At 45.6% G+C, this 16,533-nt stretch overlaps 1 protein-coding gene across 5 annotated transcripts in view; it reads left to right on the top strand.

Annotated features, from left to right (window-relative positions):
* TMEM273 (transmembrane protein 273) overlaps positions 1 to 16,533 on the top strand; it is a 32,637-nt gene that overhangs the window by 12,982 nt on the left and 3,122 nt on the right. For 2 of the 5 annotated variants that reach the window (XM_043518508.1, XM_038410432.2), the window contains one exon: positions 14,684 to 14,710. In XM_043518508.1, coding sequence (XP_043374443.1) covers positions 14,684 to 14,710 — 27 coding nt within the window. The other 3 variants (XM_043518509.1, XM_043518511.1, XM_043518510.1) reach the window with 3 other exon arrangements.

Raw genomic sequence — 16,533 nt, 5'->3', positions numbered from 1 at the left:
GCTCTGAACATGTGCCTAGGGTTTCACCTGGAACTGTGCTCAGGACAGCTGGTCCCTCCTGCTCCATGTCTATTTTTAGCATGCTAGCTCAATCACAGCTAGTACAGGTATGTCTCCTTGAGCTGGACACGACACCTTCCGGCTCCGGTGCCGACGTACCCTAAAATGAGAGGGGATGGGGAGGGAGTGTATGGATCTATCTCCTGCTTTTTATCCGGACCGCCTGCAGGGATCTTTAGTCGCTAGGAAACTGTCCAAAACGGAATTAATTTTTTCTGGAGTTTGCCCTTTGCACGACCCAGTGTGCAGGTATCTGCTGTAAGTCGAGGAAAGTCTCTAGGACCATGTTAATCCGTTTTTTAATGCCATCCCAGAAGCTTGAAACAATTGGGCACGTCCCAAACACATATGCAAGTGTAGCTCCTCCATCCCCACACCTCCAACATAGATCTTAGGGGGCAGCTTTAATTTTGTAATTTTGTGACCAATACCCCCGAAAGAGGATATTTCTGTTGAATGAGACATAAAGAGAGGTCCAAGGTCATTTCTTTTTCTGATTGCTGTATTCCCCTATGGGGGTAAGATATCTATTGCCGGTTCTTTGGTTTATTTTGGCCTCATTGCAACTATATGAACTCTTTGATGGATTATTAGGTTCTCACATAGTATAGTTGCCAGTCTGGGGAAATAGTATAGCTCTCTGCAAAACTGGAGGAGTTCAGGCACTTCGGACAGCGCAGGTGCTTCCAGGCCAAATTCTGAGGTGACAGAACTGAATATGTTGCCATATTGCAGTACTTGGCATGCTGTATTGGGGTTGTAGAGCGGTCAGTGGTGTGATCCAGCCTTCAGTTATTAAGTGGGATATATATAGCATGCCACATTCCATCTAGTTTTCCACTTTATCTTCCCCCCAATTTCTAGCATGGGATTCCCACAGACTGGGAACTCTACATGAGAAGAAGGGTGGAATTTGGGGTGGCATGCAAAGTTGGCCCATCGCTGATTGCCTGTATGGATGGCGGGGATTAGATTTTTATGGTATCTACAGTATCCAGAGCCTAAAATAGCTGTGTGTTGTAAAAGGGAGGGCAGCTCCTTCTTGACGCTCACCTGTGTAGGCATTTTATTTGTGATAGCGTATGCCCATGGCATGGCCCCGTTTACAAAGGCATGATGGGACAGCCTCAGATTTGGGAATATAATTGCCCTAGTTCAACTGGTAGCTGAAGTCTCTTCAAGGAAATGGGTGGGTGTTCCCCATTCTCCATACCAGTGGTCTCCAAAGTGGGGTGCGCGCACCACAGGGGCTGCGCAAGACGAGTTCTCCTACCTTTGGTTCTGTGGGGGCAGGAGAAGCGCGCCTGTGGCAGCTCTTCCATAGAGCAGCTCTTCCCTTGTTTCTTCTTCGGCAGCACGCCTGCGGCAGCTCTTCCACATCTTTTCCTGTGGTGGTACGCCTACGTCAATTTTTTTTTCCCTGGGGGTGTGCAATCAAAAAAGTTTGGAGACCACTGCTCCATACTTCAGTTTTAAGGAGATCACTGATTTTCTGAAAATAGGGTTGGGGTATTTGGTGTGGGAGACCCTTGAGAACATATATTAATCTGGGTAATGCGTCCATGTTACCATGTTTATTTCTTCTCAGAGGCTGAGGAGTATAGTTTCCCATTTACTCTGGTCATTGGTGACTTGTGTGATAATCAGGTCTTAACGGATTTGAGTTATTTGCTTTAAATCTCTGAGGATTAGGATTTCTAGATATTTTAATGCCACTGGAAACCTCACTGACTAAGCAAGGCCCTGTATGCCTATTTAGCTAATCCTAACATGTTGGATTTGTTCCAGTTGATTGTATATCCATGGGTGGCAGGTGAAGCTTCCCCTGGGGGAGTTTAGCTGCCTGTCCCACCTCTTTGTCCCCAGCTCTGCCTGCACTCCACCCCTGCTCCACTCCCTGCCCTCTTGGCCCCTCTCCGACATCTCTTCCCATTTCCCTCCCCACCCCCTGCCTGCCCGCCGTTCACCTTCTTTCTCCCCTGCCAGAACCCTGTGCCCGCTGCGAGACTCCCCACCCACAGCTCACCTCCTCACCCCCCTGCCTCCCCTGGCCTATTATACCCACCGCCCATCTGGAGAAGCCCCTGAACCTTTCAATGAATTCTAATAATTTGAGTATGGACCTCTGTAGGTTAGGGAGTAGAACCAGCACATCATCTTCATACAACATAATTTTTTGTTCTATATTTCCAGTCTTAATACTCATTATATCCACACAGCCCTGGCTTGTGCATGCCAACTGTTCCAGGGCTGTGTCGAAGAGCAACAGGATAGCAGGCAGCCTGTAATGTGAATAGTTCTGAAATGTAGTTATTGGAGATCACCCAACTGGAGGGGTTAGTGTAAAGCAGTGGTTCACAACCTTTCCAGATGACTATACCCCTTTCAGGAGGCTGATTTGTCTTGTCTACCCCAAGTTTCACCTCACTTAGAAACTACTTGCTTACAAAATCAGACATAAAAATATGTAAGTGTCACAGCACACTATCACTGACAAAGTGCTGACTTTCTCATTTTTACCCTATAATTATAAAATAAATCAATTAGAATATAAATTTTGTACATACATTTCAGTGCAACACAGTACTTGAGCCTGTTTTTCACTTATGAGCCTTGTCTGAAGCCTGATCCTCAGGCGTCAGGGCTGAAACAGGTAACTTAGCGTCATGGCTACATTCCCTCTAAGGTGCACACCTGCACAGCCGCGCAGGAGGCCACCAAGGGCTGCACACTTAATTAGCAGAGCTGCACAGATGTGCACAAGGTACTCAGGGGTGTGGCCACAGGTGGGCCTAGAAGATGGCAGTGGGGTAAGGTGGGGAATAGGTGGTAGGTGGGAGTAGTGGGGAGAGGTGGGGATGATGATGGGGGCGCTTGGGGTGTGCAGGGCTGCAGCAACTCCCCCAACCTCTCCCCCCCAGTCCTTGGGCTACGCTGGCTGAGATGCCTCTCCCTCCCAGCTCCGGGGCTGTGATGGGGAGAAATGCCTCTCCCCTGGCCCCAGCCCTGGAGCTGCTCTGGCGGGGAGAGACACTTTCCCCCAGCCCAGGTGCTGCTGCAGGAAGAGAGGGCTGGGGGGAGTCCTCTCTCCCCGCCACAGCCCCAGAGCAGCCTGCACCCCAGCCCCTTCATCCCCAGCCCCCCCCACCCAGAGCCAGCACCCGCAGCTGGAGCCCTCATCCTCCGCACCCCAACCCTCTGCCCCAGCCCTGAGCCCCCTCCCACAACTCTGAACCCCTTGGCCCCACCCTTGCCACACATCACATATGGTGCACAGAACAATATTCATCTGTGCGTGGATGGGAAAAATTAGAAGGAACATTGTTTCACAGGGCCCCCAGTGATGTGGGACCCTGGGCGACTGCCCTGCTTGCCATCCCCTAATGCCAGCCATGCACTTGCGAGCCCCGTAAACCCATCCTGTGACCTCCTGGGAGCTGCAATCCGCAGGGTGAGAAACACTGATCTCGATGAGTTGAGTACCCCCTGGAAGACCTCTGCATACCCCCAGGGGTACTTGTACTCCTGGTTGAGAACTGATGTAGAGCAGCTTAATCCAGCTGATAAAGCGTCCACAAATCTGTGTTCAGACTAATTTTTCTTTTAATTCCAACCCATTACTTCTTGTTATGCCTCACACAAAATAATTTCTCTCACTCCCTGGGCCATATTCTGAACTGGGGTAAATCAGTATAATTCCATTAAAGTCCAGGGATCTACACCAATTTACACCAGCCAAAGTATTTAGTTCACTTTCTCTCCCCCTGGAAGTCAATCATTCCAGCCCCTTGAACTTCTTTGTAGAATTTATCTGAATTTCCCACAATATGTCAACATCTTTTGGGTATTATAGTTTTCAGAATCAAGCACCACATCCCTGGTACAGAAGCAATAGATAAGCAGTGAGAGACACATGCCTTAAAGTGTATGCAGCCCAAAATCACATTGGCAGTTCATTAGGAAGTAATTAACAGCTTTTGCTCCTTTATTTACACAGGTACATATAATTATTTAAGCAATAAATTCATAATGAGATGCCTGTAAACACAATGGGATATTTACTAATACTTTGAAAGCCTAAAAGGTTTTAGGCATCATGCTGTCAGTTAACGAAACAGTCATTTTGATGTCAACTGACAATTATTAGGTGTCATTTAAAAAAAATTAATAGCTCACATCAGTTTCAAATGCCATCTTGGTGTAAGCTTGGTAAATTATAATGCCTAAAATATCATGCAAGTTTAATGTATTAATAAAAATGTCTGGGCACATTTAATGTTGGCAGTATTTTGAGTTAACTACAGTATGTGGCAGACAGATTTATGTTGACAGAAAGAGACAAAGAAAGAGACAGACAGAGGCAAGGAGAAGGACAGAGAGACAGAATATTTACTCAGAAAGAAAATATACGTATTTTAAAACCTTTGCAATAGCCAGCAGGAATTTTTTAACTCAATGAATCCTGAGCAACACATACACTGACCCCCCTCCCATACAGCTCACTGTATCAATCACCAGCGTAAATCATTCAGTGTGAGATCGTGTTTTAAATGCCGCGCACTAGTCATTGGGACATTTGAGGAAGGAGGGAAGGAGCTTGGCAGCTGCATAATGCAACTGCCAAGCCCGGCAAGGATTTTTTTTTCCTTTTCTGCTACTAGGAATAGCCTCTGAATGTTATCTGTTTTTTCCATCTCATTTCTTCCAAGGTATCTGTTGTCTTTGCTAGGCCCTGTGGCGTTGCCAGTAAGGCTGGTGAGATACAGCTTGCTCTTGTGAGTTATGGCTTTGCAGCATGTTTACCATTCCTTTGACTAACACATGAACATGTAGAATTAATTTGAGCATGTATCATATACCTACTACTGGATGGAATCAGAACAGCTCACTTCTGTGTCATAGTCACTATACTATTAACAGCTAATGGAGATTCTTTGTCCTGTAGGCCAAATGTAGGGATTGTGCTTTCGTGACCATGGAGTGCAGCATATCTGTCTGTTCATTTTAGGCACATGTAATGCACCAAATCCTCTAGTATCATGTTTCTCCTAACCTAGTATAGTGAGAATGGTTAAGTCCTTGGCTACCACATATTTCTTATAGTACTGTAAATAAAAACAAGCTCCAAGGAAAAGCAAATTCCCCTTGAAATAGATGCAAGAGATAATTTAACAGCAAAAAGCATACCATTCTCTATATAACACTACAACATACACAATTTACTCTATTGCAATGTACATCTCTGTTTATATCAAGGGTGGACAAAGCACCACCTACAGGTCAAGTGTGATCCATGGAGTTCTACAAAGTGGCTCATGGCCACCTACATTTCTAACATTGAGGTGCTGTCTATAGAAGACATGTCCCACAATGCTACCTGCCATTGTAATCTAATTACCCTCCACTTTAACCAAGATGCCATGTTGGGATCTGTTTTCTCCATGAGTTGAAACTTCCTCTAGCATTTGATTTAATATGGCACAGAAAGATGGTTTTGATTCTTGGCTAGTATCCCTCACTCTGTGAAAGACACTGGGCTTTGCAATGCATGCCTTGACTAATATACTGTACAAACTATTCACACACAGCAGTATACATTCCATCTATACCCCAGCAAGGGCTAAAATCTCAGCAGCTATACCATCCATTGAAATTGTATCTAAGAGGCTGACACATACTGTACTGTAAACAAGTTCTCAGAGAAGAGCACTCAGAATAGCTAGATACCAAAAATACACTTGCAGAGGAATTCTCTTTCTCTCAGAGCTCATTTCTCTCCGAGTTCATTCCCTTGATATGGGGCAGGTGGTGAATGAGATTATACACAAAGAGAGCAAGACAGGGGGCCAGGACTTTCCTGTTGTTTTAACACACACTACAGCTGTTTTGTGGATTTTAACGTTTTCAGCTGAATGTCCTCCTCTCTGTGGAGACTGCCAATGTGAGGGTAATGCCCTTTGTGATGGGGACACCTTTCCATAAGGAAATAGATTGAAACCACCAAGTCATTTCACATAGGGCACTGATTAGTCAGCAGCTAGAAACTGCTTACAACCACTATTCAACCCAGCTGCATTTGAAGCAGTGAAATTATGGATGCATTGGTAGCAACTCCAAAATTCAGGCTGTGTTGAGATTTCCACTGAAAGCAGGATTTATAATCCCTCCATTTCACAATTTATGAGTGAATTTACTTTCCACATGTAGCAGATCAACTCTTTAGAGAGCAGGTGAATTTTCCATCAGATTTTCATGTACAGTTTTGGAGTGGTGATATTTTAAAATGCCCTAGGTTGGAAATTTGGCTCCGCTGATGCACACATTTCTTTTTGCCTCCCAATAGATAAAGAACCACATTCACCACAAAATAGACACACACACACACACACACATTCATTACCTTTGAAAAGTGGCTTGTTTCTTAAATATTGAGTTATCCCTTTTATTTGTCACTGTCACAATCTTGCACTGTCTCCTTCTCTGGATGGACATCACTCTGTTGAGGGGACCCGACCGCCGGATCCCATGCACTTTTAAGCCCCCTGGGTCTGGTTAGACCCAAGCCACTGTTCCTAGCTCTGGGTCTTTGGCACAATCCCAGCACAAACCCTATGTCTGCCAGCTTTCCTTGGGATGTGGGACTCCACAGCCCAGACACCTGAATTCCCAAAATCAGTGCTCCAGCCTTCCCAAGCCCCCAGTTGCTGAGAGCTCTACCTTACTATGAGCACTCAGAGCTTCTTAACTAACCCCTTCAAGAACAACATGGCAGGCAAGCAAGGAACACACATCACTTTTACTCTCAGGAAAGCACAAGAGAGATACAGATCTTTGCAAAACAATCAACAGTCCCAAGGCACACTTCCCCCATCCCTTCTGTGAGTCAAAGGTCCGGTCAGCTTTTCATGCAGAATCCCTCTTACCCTCTCTCCCTCCCTCCCTACAGCTGGGCTTCTGATGTGGCAGAGGACAGCTTCCCCCCCGCCCCCCATTTTCAGAGAGCATCCCCCTCTCTGGTGTTGTTTGCCATGTGCCCAGACTGCAAAATTTGGACCCCCACAGGCATGTGAGTCCCACATGAAGGAAACCCGTGTCCCCTGAGGCAGGCCAGTCCTCATGTGTCATTCAAAGCTGATTGACCTCACTGGCTCTTTCATCATCCCTCCTTGGCAATGCAGCATGTGGAACAGACTGACCTTCTCAAGGTCACACTGACATTCCCACACAGAATGACACGGAGCAGTTTAAATGGAAGGCACAAAACCAAACAAAGTTCACAGTTTGGGTCAGACATGTCACAATCATCATCTAACTTAATTCCCCAATGGAACTGCCCTGATGAATCAGCTATTGGTCGGCTCTCCTCACACACATCCCTGCCATTCCTGAGAGCAAGGAGGCAGGGGGCAGTCTAGAGTGCGGGCAGACTGGTGTGGAGCTGTGGAAAGGCAGAGAAGATGCTCTGGAGAAGAAATCAAGAGACCACAAGCCCTGCCTTGCTTTTCCTGCCCACAGACACCCTGTGGTTTGCTGCCCCGGCCCTGCCCTCTGAAGATCCACAGGAAGTTCAACCGGTCCCTGATGGCAGGGGTGAGTTAATAGCTGCCGGCCTCCTTCCACCCCACCATTCATTCTCCTCCTTGGCCCCAGCAGCCCTGCTCATCCCCTTGTGTGCACGTGACTTTCTCACTTCCCCACTGTAACCTCCACTTCCCGGCTTATCTCCCATAAGGAGCACTTGAAATATTGCTGCTTCACTGCATACTGACTGAGCTACCCTCCCCATTCCAGCCTCAACTCCCCTCCAGAGCATCCCACTGCCCGTATGGCTTCCCCACTCTCATGGTTACAGGGCTAGATGCTCCTCTGTCCTCTCTAGTCTCACTGAGTGCATCCCCTCAGCTGTCAGGTCCCATGCCTTTACTCCTCACACAATTCTCCCACTCTTAGACTGGGCCCTGGGCTACAGCACCCATGTATCAGTCGTGGTTAACCAGCAGCTCCAACTGAGTTCTGGCACCTGTAGTGCTTCCCTCTATGGGGGTCTGTGACCAGTGGTGGGGAAAGAAACAACCCCAGATTTCCTAAAAACCAGGCTAGCAGGAGGTCGAGCCAGAATCCTCAGAGCCAAGGGCTCTGTCATTGTCCCTTAAACATTGTCAAGTGTTTGCTGAAGGACGACTTACCTTGAGCCATTCTTTTGCTTCCTGCTTGTTTTTCCTCACAGCACCCTGTTAAACTAAACCCTGATATTCACACAATAAATATCCCAATAACTAGTACAACATACAGTATTCTTAAGTTATTGCCACACAGCTCCACGTAAGTTACTCCCCCGCCCCTCCTGTTGGCCTCCAAAGGGGACAGGTGAGGGACTTGGCTCTGTCAACCCACAGGTCATCCTGCAGTGAGGAGCTCCACTCTGCCAAACCATAGGAAGGTGGACAGAGCAGAGGTCCCCTCTGATGAGCCATAGGCTGCTCTACAGAAAGGGGCTTCTCTAAGTTTCTCCCCACCAAGCCTTCTCCCGTTCCACAGGGCTGAAGGGCTCCTTTTCCCCATCAGAAAGTTTGTGAAATACAAAATGCAAATCCCCTATGGCCTGCTTCAGCTACAAGACTTCCCTTCTTCCTACCCCGTCCCCATACATTAGCCCCTAACAAGCACAGGGGGCAGACGAGAGGAAGAGTTGCTGCCCATTGACCCAGAGCATGTGCACTTGCACTGCTGCTAATGAGGAGACATGTTCTGTGTCTGACAAACTTCCTTTGCCTTGCAAGAGGGAAGTCCTGCTCTGATGAGCCTGATTCCCTATTGAGCGCTGGAGGAATTGGAGGGAAGCCATGCGCGGTAGCATATGTAATTTTCTAATACAGACTCTCTGAACACATATATCAGAAATTAAGCTGAATGCATAATATCCTTAGCCCAGTCAAGTGCCACATAATACATGTCACCGTGAATAAACATATTTATTAGAAAATTAGAGAACAATCAAAAGGACGCAATATATATAAAAGAAATGTGCAGATGCAGTAAGAAATAACTATCCAACCCATTCACATATACATATTGCAGAAACAAAAATTAAATATCCCTGCTATACAGAGGCCATGTTGCCTAGTGGCTAGAGAACTGGACTGGGACTCAGGAGAGCTGTATTTTAGTCCTGGTTCTCACTCTGGCCCGCTGAGTGACCATGGGAAAAAAATCACCATGCCTCAGTTTCCCGATCTGTAAAACGGGGAAAATACCAATTAGCTTCTTTGTAAAATGCTTTGACATCTACTGATGAAAAGTACTGTATACGAGCTAGGTATTATTATTATTATTTATTTATTACATCGCACACTTTAATGAGGACACCAAGATTTTCACTGACCTGGGAAACGTGAGGGTTTAAACAGAATTACTACAACAATTCATAGTCAAATCTGATTGTTCAGGTCGGCTGGTCGTAGGTGCCTCCAGCACCACCACAAAATGCACTAACTACTCCTGACCTTTTCCTAATGTCAACAATGTGCTGCTGCCACCTTTCTTTTTGTGGATGCTAGTACTGTACTCCTCCAGCTAACCTCTCCCAGATCTTTTCCAACAGCACAATTCAGACTCTATTCCATCGTTGCTGTCAAATGTCTCTCTCTAGCCCTACTTTACCCATTACCTCTTATCTGTTCTGGCTCCACATGAGGGAGGACATGATACCACCTCAAAATATATCAGGCCAGATCCTCAGCTGTGTCAGTCAGCATAGTTCTATTGGCTTCGCCAGGGAGGATGTGGCCCATCATTACTAAGCATACAGCCCATAGTAAGGGGCAGTGCATAGAGGATCCCTCAGAGGTACTGTGCCTCAGAGATGCACAACTCTTTGTGGGGCTCCCTGCTTGTATGGGGGATGGACAGAGTAATTTCTTATACCCTTTTGCAGGATGCAGCATACTTCAGTCATGCGGCCACCAGTTCCACTGGCTAGAGTGGGTGGGTGGCAGAGCCATGGTTCCACCTAATCTTTGCCTCTCCTTGTCCCTTGGGGGGAGCATCCGGGCTGCCACTCCTCTGCTCCTTTGGCTGCTGGGGTTGCATTTGTGGCTGGATCTTACACAGCTGCGAAAGTTAGAAGAATCCTTATTCCTTCCCTACTGCACTGCACAGCCACGTAAGGGCTAGTCATGATGTAGCCCTAGATCACTAATCCAGGGATTAGTCCAAACATTTGCTGAGGCAGAAGAAGAAAATACATTTTGTCAAACTGAGAAGAACAAGAGGGTCCTGGGGGTAATTGCTCAGAACAGATGTCAGAATATGACAAAACCTTGGGTACCACTGATTTCAGCAACCCTGCAGGAGCTTTTCACTTCCCTGGAGCTGCCACGGTACAAACATGCCAAATACTTTTCGAGGAAATCCAACCACATGCTCCTAAAAGACACACAAATTAAAAAAAAACCAAACCAAAATGAAAAATACAATTTCAACTCCCACACCTGAACGCGGCTCATTTTCAGCAAGCCACAGATTCATAGCATCATTGATGTTAAGGCCAGAAGGGATAATCATCTAGTTTGGACTCCTGCATAAGACAGGCCGTAGAACCTTACCCAGTGATTCCTGAGTCAAGCACATAACTTCTGGCACAGCTCATACATAGCTTAAGAAAAAGGCACTATTGTTTCAGACTGACTCTGAGTAGACTTTTTTTCCTCAGCCAGTAAGAGTCTGTATATCCTCCTGTACTGTCCTGTATTTCCAATCAGAACATTTTCACCCTGTACCCTTGTCTCTATCTGGCTCTTGCTCTCTCTTGATGTGCTCATCTGAACAAATTTGTGTTAAACATCAGCAATTCTAAGTTTTCATTTCTTTTAATTAGCACTAATAATTGTCTAGCTTCTTATTCAGCCCAATATATACACTTTGCTCTCTCACACAACACGTTTTTCAAGTTTTTAACAGCAAGTTGAAAGAGCTAAACAACACACAAGATTGGAGTGATGGCAAGAAAATTGTTACATTCAAATACCCACTACCAAGAGCAATGTGGAAGAAACCATCAACCTCCAACCACCAACCCATTTATCATTGCCCCATTAAAAAAAATGCTCAAGTGCATTTTGTATCAATGCAATCACCAAACATCAAGGAAATCACCAGTTAAGACATTAAGCTGCAGAGCACCTCATTTCACATACTTGATTTGCCAGTCATAATATCCCAAGACACACAGACTCCATCTCCTATTGCAAATGTTTTGTCAAATTGAGAATAACTAATAATGCACACATCCAATTCCTGACAGCCACACTCCTTTCCTAACTTGTAACTCAGATGTCATGCTTTCTCTTGTACAAATATTATACTTCTACCACTACTATATCTTTAACTCTGACCACACTAAGGCCACGTCTACACTACCTGCCGGACTGGTGGGTAGTGATCGATCTATTGGGGATCAATTTATCGCATCTACTGTAGACGTGATAAATTGATCACTCCGCCGTTGACTGCGGAACTCCACCAGGGTGAGAGGCAGAAGCGGAGTCGACATCGATCCCGCGCCGCGAGGATGCGAAGTAAGTGATTCTAAGTCGATGTAAGCTACGTCAACTTCAGCTACGCTATTCTTGTAGCTGAAGTTGCGTATCTTAGATCGATCCCCCCCCGGCCTAGTGTAGACCAGGTCTAAGATTAAGTGTGTTGAAAGAGTGCAACACATAGAGTGACCACAGATGTATTCAGTTAGCCAGCAAGAATAATCCCAACAGGTTTTATTTTACATGGGAAAATACATCAATTTGCAACATGTCCCATTCTACATTCACTGGTAGATTATGGTGCCATAATCAAAAGAAAGTTGTGTTTGTTTTTTCAAATGACTGTGGTACTAATCCTGCAAACACTTGCATAACTTTAATCGCATGCTTACAGCTCCATAACTTCAATGGGACTAGCTGTGTAAGTAAAGTCAGGCAGGCGCACACCTGTTTGCAAGACCGGGGCTTTGCTTGTTTTATAGAGTCTATTTCAGAGAAAAAAGGCTACTTTAATTTGATTTAGTTTAATTTAATTTATACCACAGGGGTGGCCAAACTTATTGACTCTCTGAGCTGCATATGACAATCTTCAGAAGTTTGAGAGCCGGGGTCCACCTGCCGGGGCTCAGGGCTTCAGCGCCACGGGAGGCCCCTGCTGGAACTCCAGGCTTCAGGCCCCATGGCGCTTCAGTTACACTAATGTGACTGGTTTCAGAGTAGCAGCCGTGTTAGTCTGTATTCGCGAAAAGAAAAGGAGTACTTGTGGCACCTTAGAGACTAACAAATTTATTAGAGCATAAGCTTTCGTGAGCTACAGCTCACTTCATCGGATGCATTTGGTGGAAAAAACAGAGGTGTGTATATCAATCTCCCCTCTGTTTTTTCCACCAAATGCATCCGATGAAGTGAGCTGTAGCTCACGAAAGCTTATGCTCTAATAAATTTGTTAGTCTCTAAGGTGCCACAAGTACTCCTTTTCTTTTTACTAATGTGACTGCATGCAGAGTCCTGAGCATTATTCCCAGATCTGCTCTGGACTTTTGTGACATGGAGCAAGTCACTTATCATCTCTGTAAAAATGCAAATAATACCTTACAGGTCATTCTGGGCAACTGTGAGGCATAACTCATGCTTATAAAGCACTTGGATGAAAGGTGCTATAGAAATGCAAAGTATTATGTGCCATATTCTGCCATCTTGCTCAAGTTGAGTAGAACCTTGTTCCGTGAATCTCACTGAAATCGAGGGACTGTTTGTGGAGTAAATACTATAAGTGTGGAGTTTGCAAATGGGCAAATGTAGCCTCCCAGTTCAGTGGCTGCAACATCCCCTTCCAGGAGTCCCTGCCTGCTTCCATTCCACTTCTCACCCCCCTACTAGCTTGAGGCTTCCTGCAGCATCCTCCATCATTTGCTGGGTCCTCTCAAATGGGGAGCTTGGGGCAAACTACCCCCTTCTCCCTCCCACTCCCCAGTGGACAGCCCTGCCTGTGTAAATGCGCATTCAGGCTTGATTTCTGTGGGTGCACTTGCACCCATGGACCCTGGCTAGAGCAGCCACTGGTTTGCATGAAGAAAAAGGACATGAAGGGCCTGATTCTCTTCTCAGTCCAGTCTACACTGGTGTAACTAGGGTTGCCAACACTGTATTTCAGAAATACTGGACAGTTTTCTTAGTACCACCCTGCTCCTCACCCCCCTTGTTGGCTCATGTCTGTTTCACTTCATGGTCCTCAGCACCAAGATGAGTCCTTACTCTGTGCCCTCCCAGAAGCCTTTGCCTCCCCCTCACAGGTCCCTACTCTTTACCCCTCCCCAGTGATGAGCTGCCAGAAGCTGAAGAACTGGTTCCTTCAGTCGCTCCGGGTCTTGGGCGGCACTTCGGCGGCACGTCCTTCAGTCACTCTAGGTTATCAGCGGCACTGAAGGGCCCGCCGCCAAAGTGCCGCCGAAGACCTGCAGCAAGTGAATGACGTGCCGCCGAAGACCCGGAGCAACTAAAGGACGTGCCGCCGAAGGACCGCAGGGCCGCCAGATGAGTAGAGCTCAGGCGGGACGGACAGGACAGTCCCGCGGGCCGCATGTGGCCATGGGCTGGAGTTTGCCGAACCCCTTTAACAACTGGTTCTAAACTGGCTGCAAAATTTAACAACCGATTCGCGCAAACTGGTGCAAACCAACTCCAGCTCACCACTGCCCCTCCCTACTGGTGAACCTCAGAGCCGTCCCACTTCCAGGGAGCCAGCAAGATTTCAGGAGTTGAGAGCCTGGAACCAGCACACAGATCAGGGCCCTGGGTACTGCCCTGGCTGTGCTGCCAGCCACGTGAGACTGTGACGTGTGGTATCGCTGCCAGGGCATGCATGCATGCAGCTTATGTTCTGGGGGTTTTTTCACTGGGACCAGAATTCCCGTAGTGGATCCCAGTGAAAAAATAAATGACACATTTTCACCAGCAATCAGCATGGCTGTACAAAAACTGGCCAGGAGGCAATCCTAGTTGAAATATGGGATCAAAGGCAGCCCGAACTGATTAAATAACATATTGCCTGTCCCATACTTAAATAAAGGACATCCCTTATAATATAAAGGACATCCCTTGGCAACTCTAAGTGTAATTACCTGGCCTCCAGGGAGTTACTCCCAGTTTACACTTGTGTAAGTGAGAGGAGAATCAGAGTCCTTAAGAAAAAGCTGAGGCCTAATGACTTGTATTGAATTTCTCTGCTCTTGCAAAATCTATGTTTCTAAAAAATAGTTTGGCTAAAAATTTCTTTGAGGGAGGAAAAAAGGCTCATGAAAAGCCAACTGATGAAGAAACATTTCCTTCCTGCCAAGGCTCTGAACAGCTCCTTTTCTGCAGCTGTCTGAAAATGTTTTAGTCCTGACTCTGCAGATCGTTCATTTCCAGGAATTGACACTAGGGGGAGTAAAACAGAATAAAAGATTGGAGAGAAGTAAAGAAACCACGGAAGAGTTAAAGGAAGAAAAGAATCAGTGTTTTGATGGGTTGATTCTTTGAGTGAGCACTTTTGGATGGCTGCTTTTGTACTCACACTCCCTGTTTCATTCTTTTACACTTTGCAGGTCACATGTGGAATCAGCTGCGATCAGGTATGTTCTACAGAAGGGGCCAGGTGGAAAGAGCTCAGGATCTTCCTCCAGTGTGATGCAGCAGGAATGGGGTGGAGGGTAACGCAGCATCTTTGGTGGCAGCCTGGAGTCAGATACGTAACAAAGAGGAATAAACATAGCCACATACAAAACAATGAAGGAGGGCTGTGAGACCCAGGTTCATCAATTGTAAGCCCAGGTTTACAATGCAGTGTGAACACTCGTGGGGGCTTGGAAATACCGAGGTTTACACAGACCTGGGTTTACAATGGAGTGTAGACATGCCCTTGGCAATCCTGGGCAAATCCTTAACCTTTCTGTGCTTCTGTAAAAAAGTAGTAATAATATTTACCTACCTCACAGGAGTATCACGGGGCTATTTGTTTTAATGTTGGTAAAATGCTTTCAGATCCTTGGGTGGAAGGTGACAGAGAAGCCTAAAGTGATTTTATTATGAAGTGCCATTCTCTGATATGTATCAATCAAATGTCAGATCCATAACATGTGTTTGCTAATGTAAATTTCCTCCTGGATAACTCCTTTGCCCAACAATCTTATTTGGATTTTGCATGACCGTTAGGGAAATTGGAATCCGTAAAAGTAAAATACAGAAAGTAAACTTCAGATGCACACACAATCCTGCTTCCCTATGTGTTATGTTACTTAAAGGGAAACTATGTCTTTAAGCTATAGGCCAGTATTGTAAAATGATTAAGCAGCACAACCAATTTTATAAAATTCACTCAAAATAGCAATGAAAAAGTAGATTGTATCTCTGTACCCTTTCCAAAGCCACTCCTGGTGAGTGGGAAAAACTGGAAAAAATCCAGAAAACCCCTCACCTTATCTTGCTTCCAGTCCCTCCCTTCAGATCAGCTGTGCCTCCTGCAGAGCACTATCAGTTGAAATGGTTCGCTTACATAGCAAGTTGAGACCCCCTGCTTAGGGTAAAATGCTTGTGCTCCCCTTCCTGCTTTTCTGTTTGTTGCATTTACTTCTTGCACTTTGTCATAAACTAGGCCCTGATCCTGCAAACACTTAAGCATGAGCTTGACTGCAAGAGCAATTCCATTGAAGTAAATGACACTGCTCACATGCATAAGTGATTCCAGACTCAAGGCCCTACATTGTTAGCTTTTTGCGGCACGACTGTCTTTTACTGTGTCTGTACAGTCAGTGTAATGGGGTCCTGATTCTTGGCTAATGCCCCTAAGAAATATATATAAGAACTATAGTACAAAATTAAAATGAATACTATAAACAAATGTTGCTATCTTTTATTATCAGAATGCATGTTGGAATCCATGTCTTTGCACAGAAATATAAATGTGAAAAACAGAACTATTCCAGGTTTCAGAGTGGTAGCCATGTTAGTCTGTATCAGCAAAAAGAATGAGGAGTACTTGTGGCACTTTAGAGACTAACAAATTTATTTGGGCATAAGCTTTTGTGGGCTAAAGCCCACTTCATCAGATGCATGCAGTGGAAAATACAGTAGGAAGATATATATACAGAGAACATGAAAAATGGGTGTTGCCATACCAACTCTAATGATACTAATCAATTAAGGTGGGCTATTATCAGCAGGAGAAAAAAACTTTTGTAGTGATAATCAGGATGGCCCATTTCAAACAGTTGACAACAAGGTGTGAGTAACAGTAGGGGGAAAATTAGCATGGGGAAATAGTTTAAATGAGCTCCTTAGTCATTTCTGCACCAGAAATTATAAAGATCTTTTATGTTTGAAAAGCAGAACGGGGTTTCTTGAAGCAATAAAAATAATACATTTATAGCATTTTACATCTTCAAAGCATTCTACAAAC

This window comes from Dermochelys coriacea, chromosome 7 (assembly GCF_009764565.3).
Source record: "Dermochelys coriacea isolate rDerCor1 chromosome 7, rDerCor1.pri.v4, whole genome shotgun sequence".
NCBI classification, from domain to species: domain Eukaryota; kingdom Metazoa; phylum Chordata; order Testudines; family Dermochelyidae; genus Dermochelys; species Dermochelys coriacea.
Note: the sequence above shows the minus strand (reverse complement) of the source record. Positions and strands in the feature narration are given on the sequence as shown.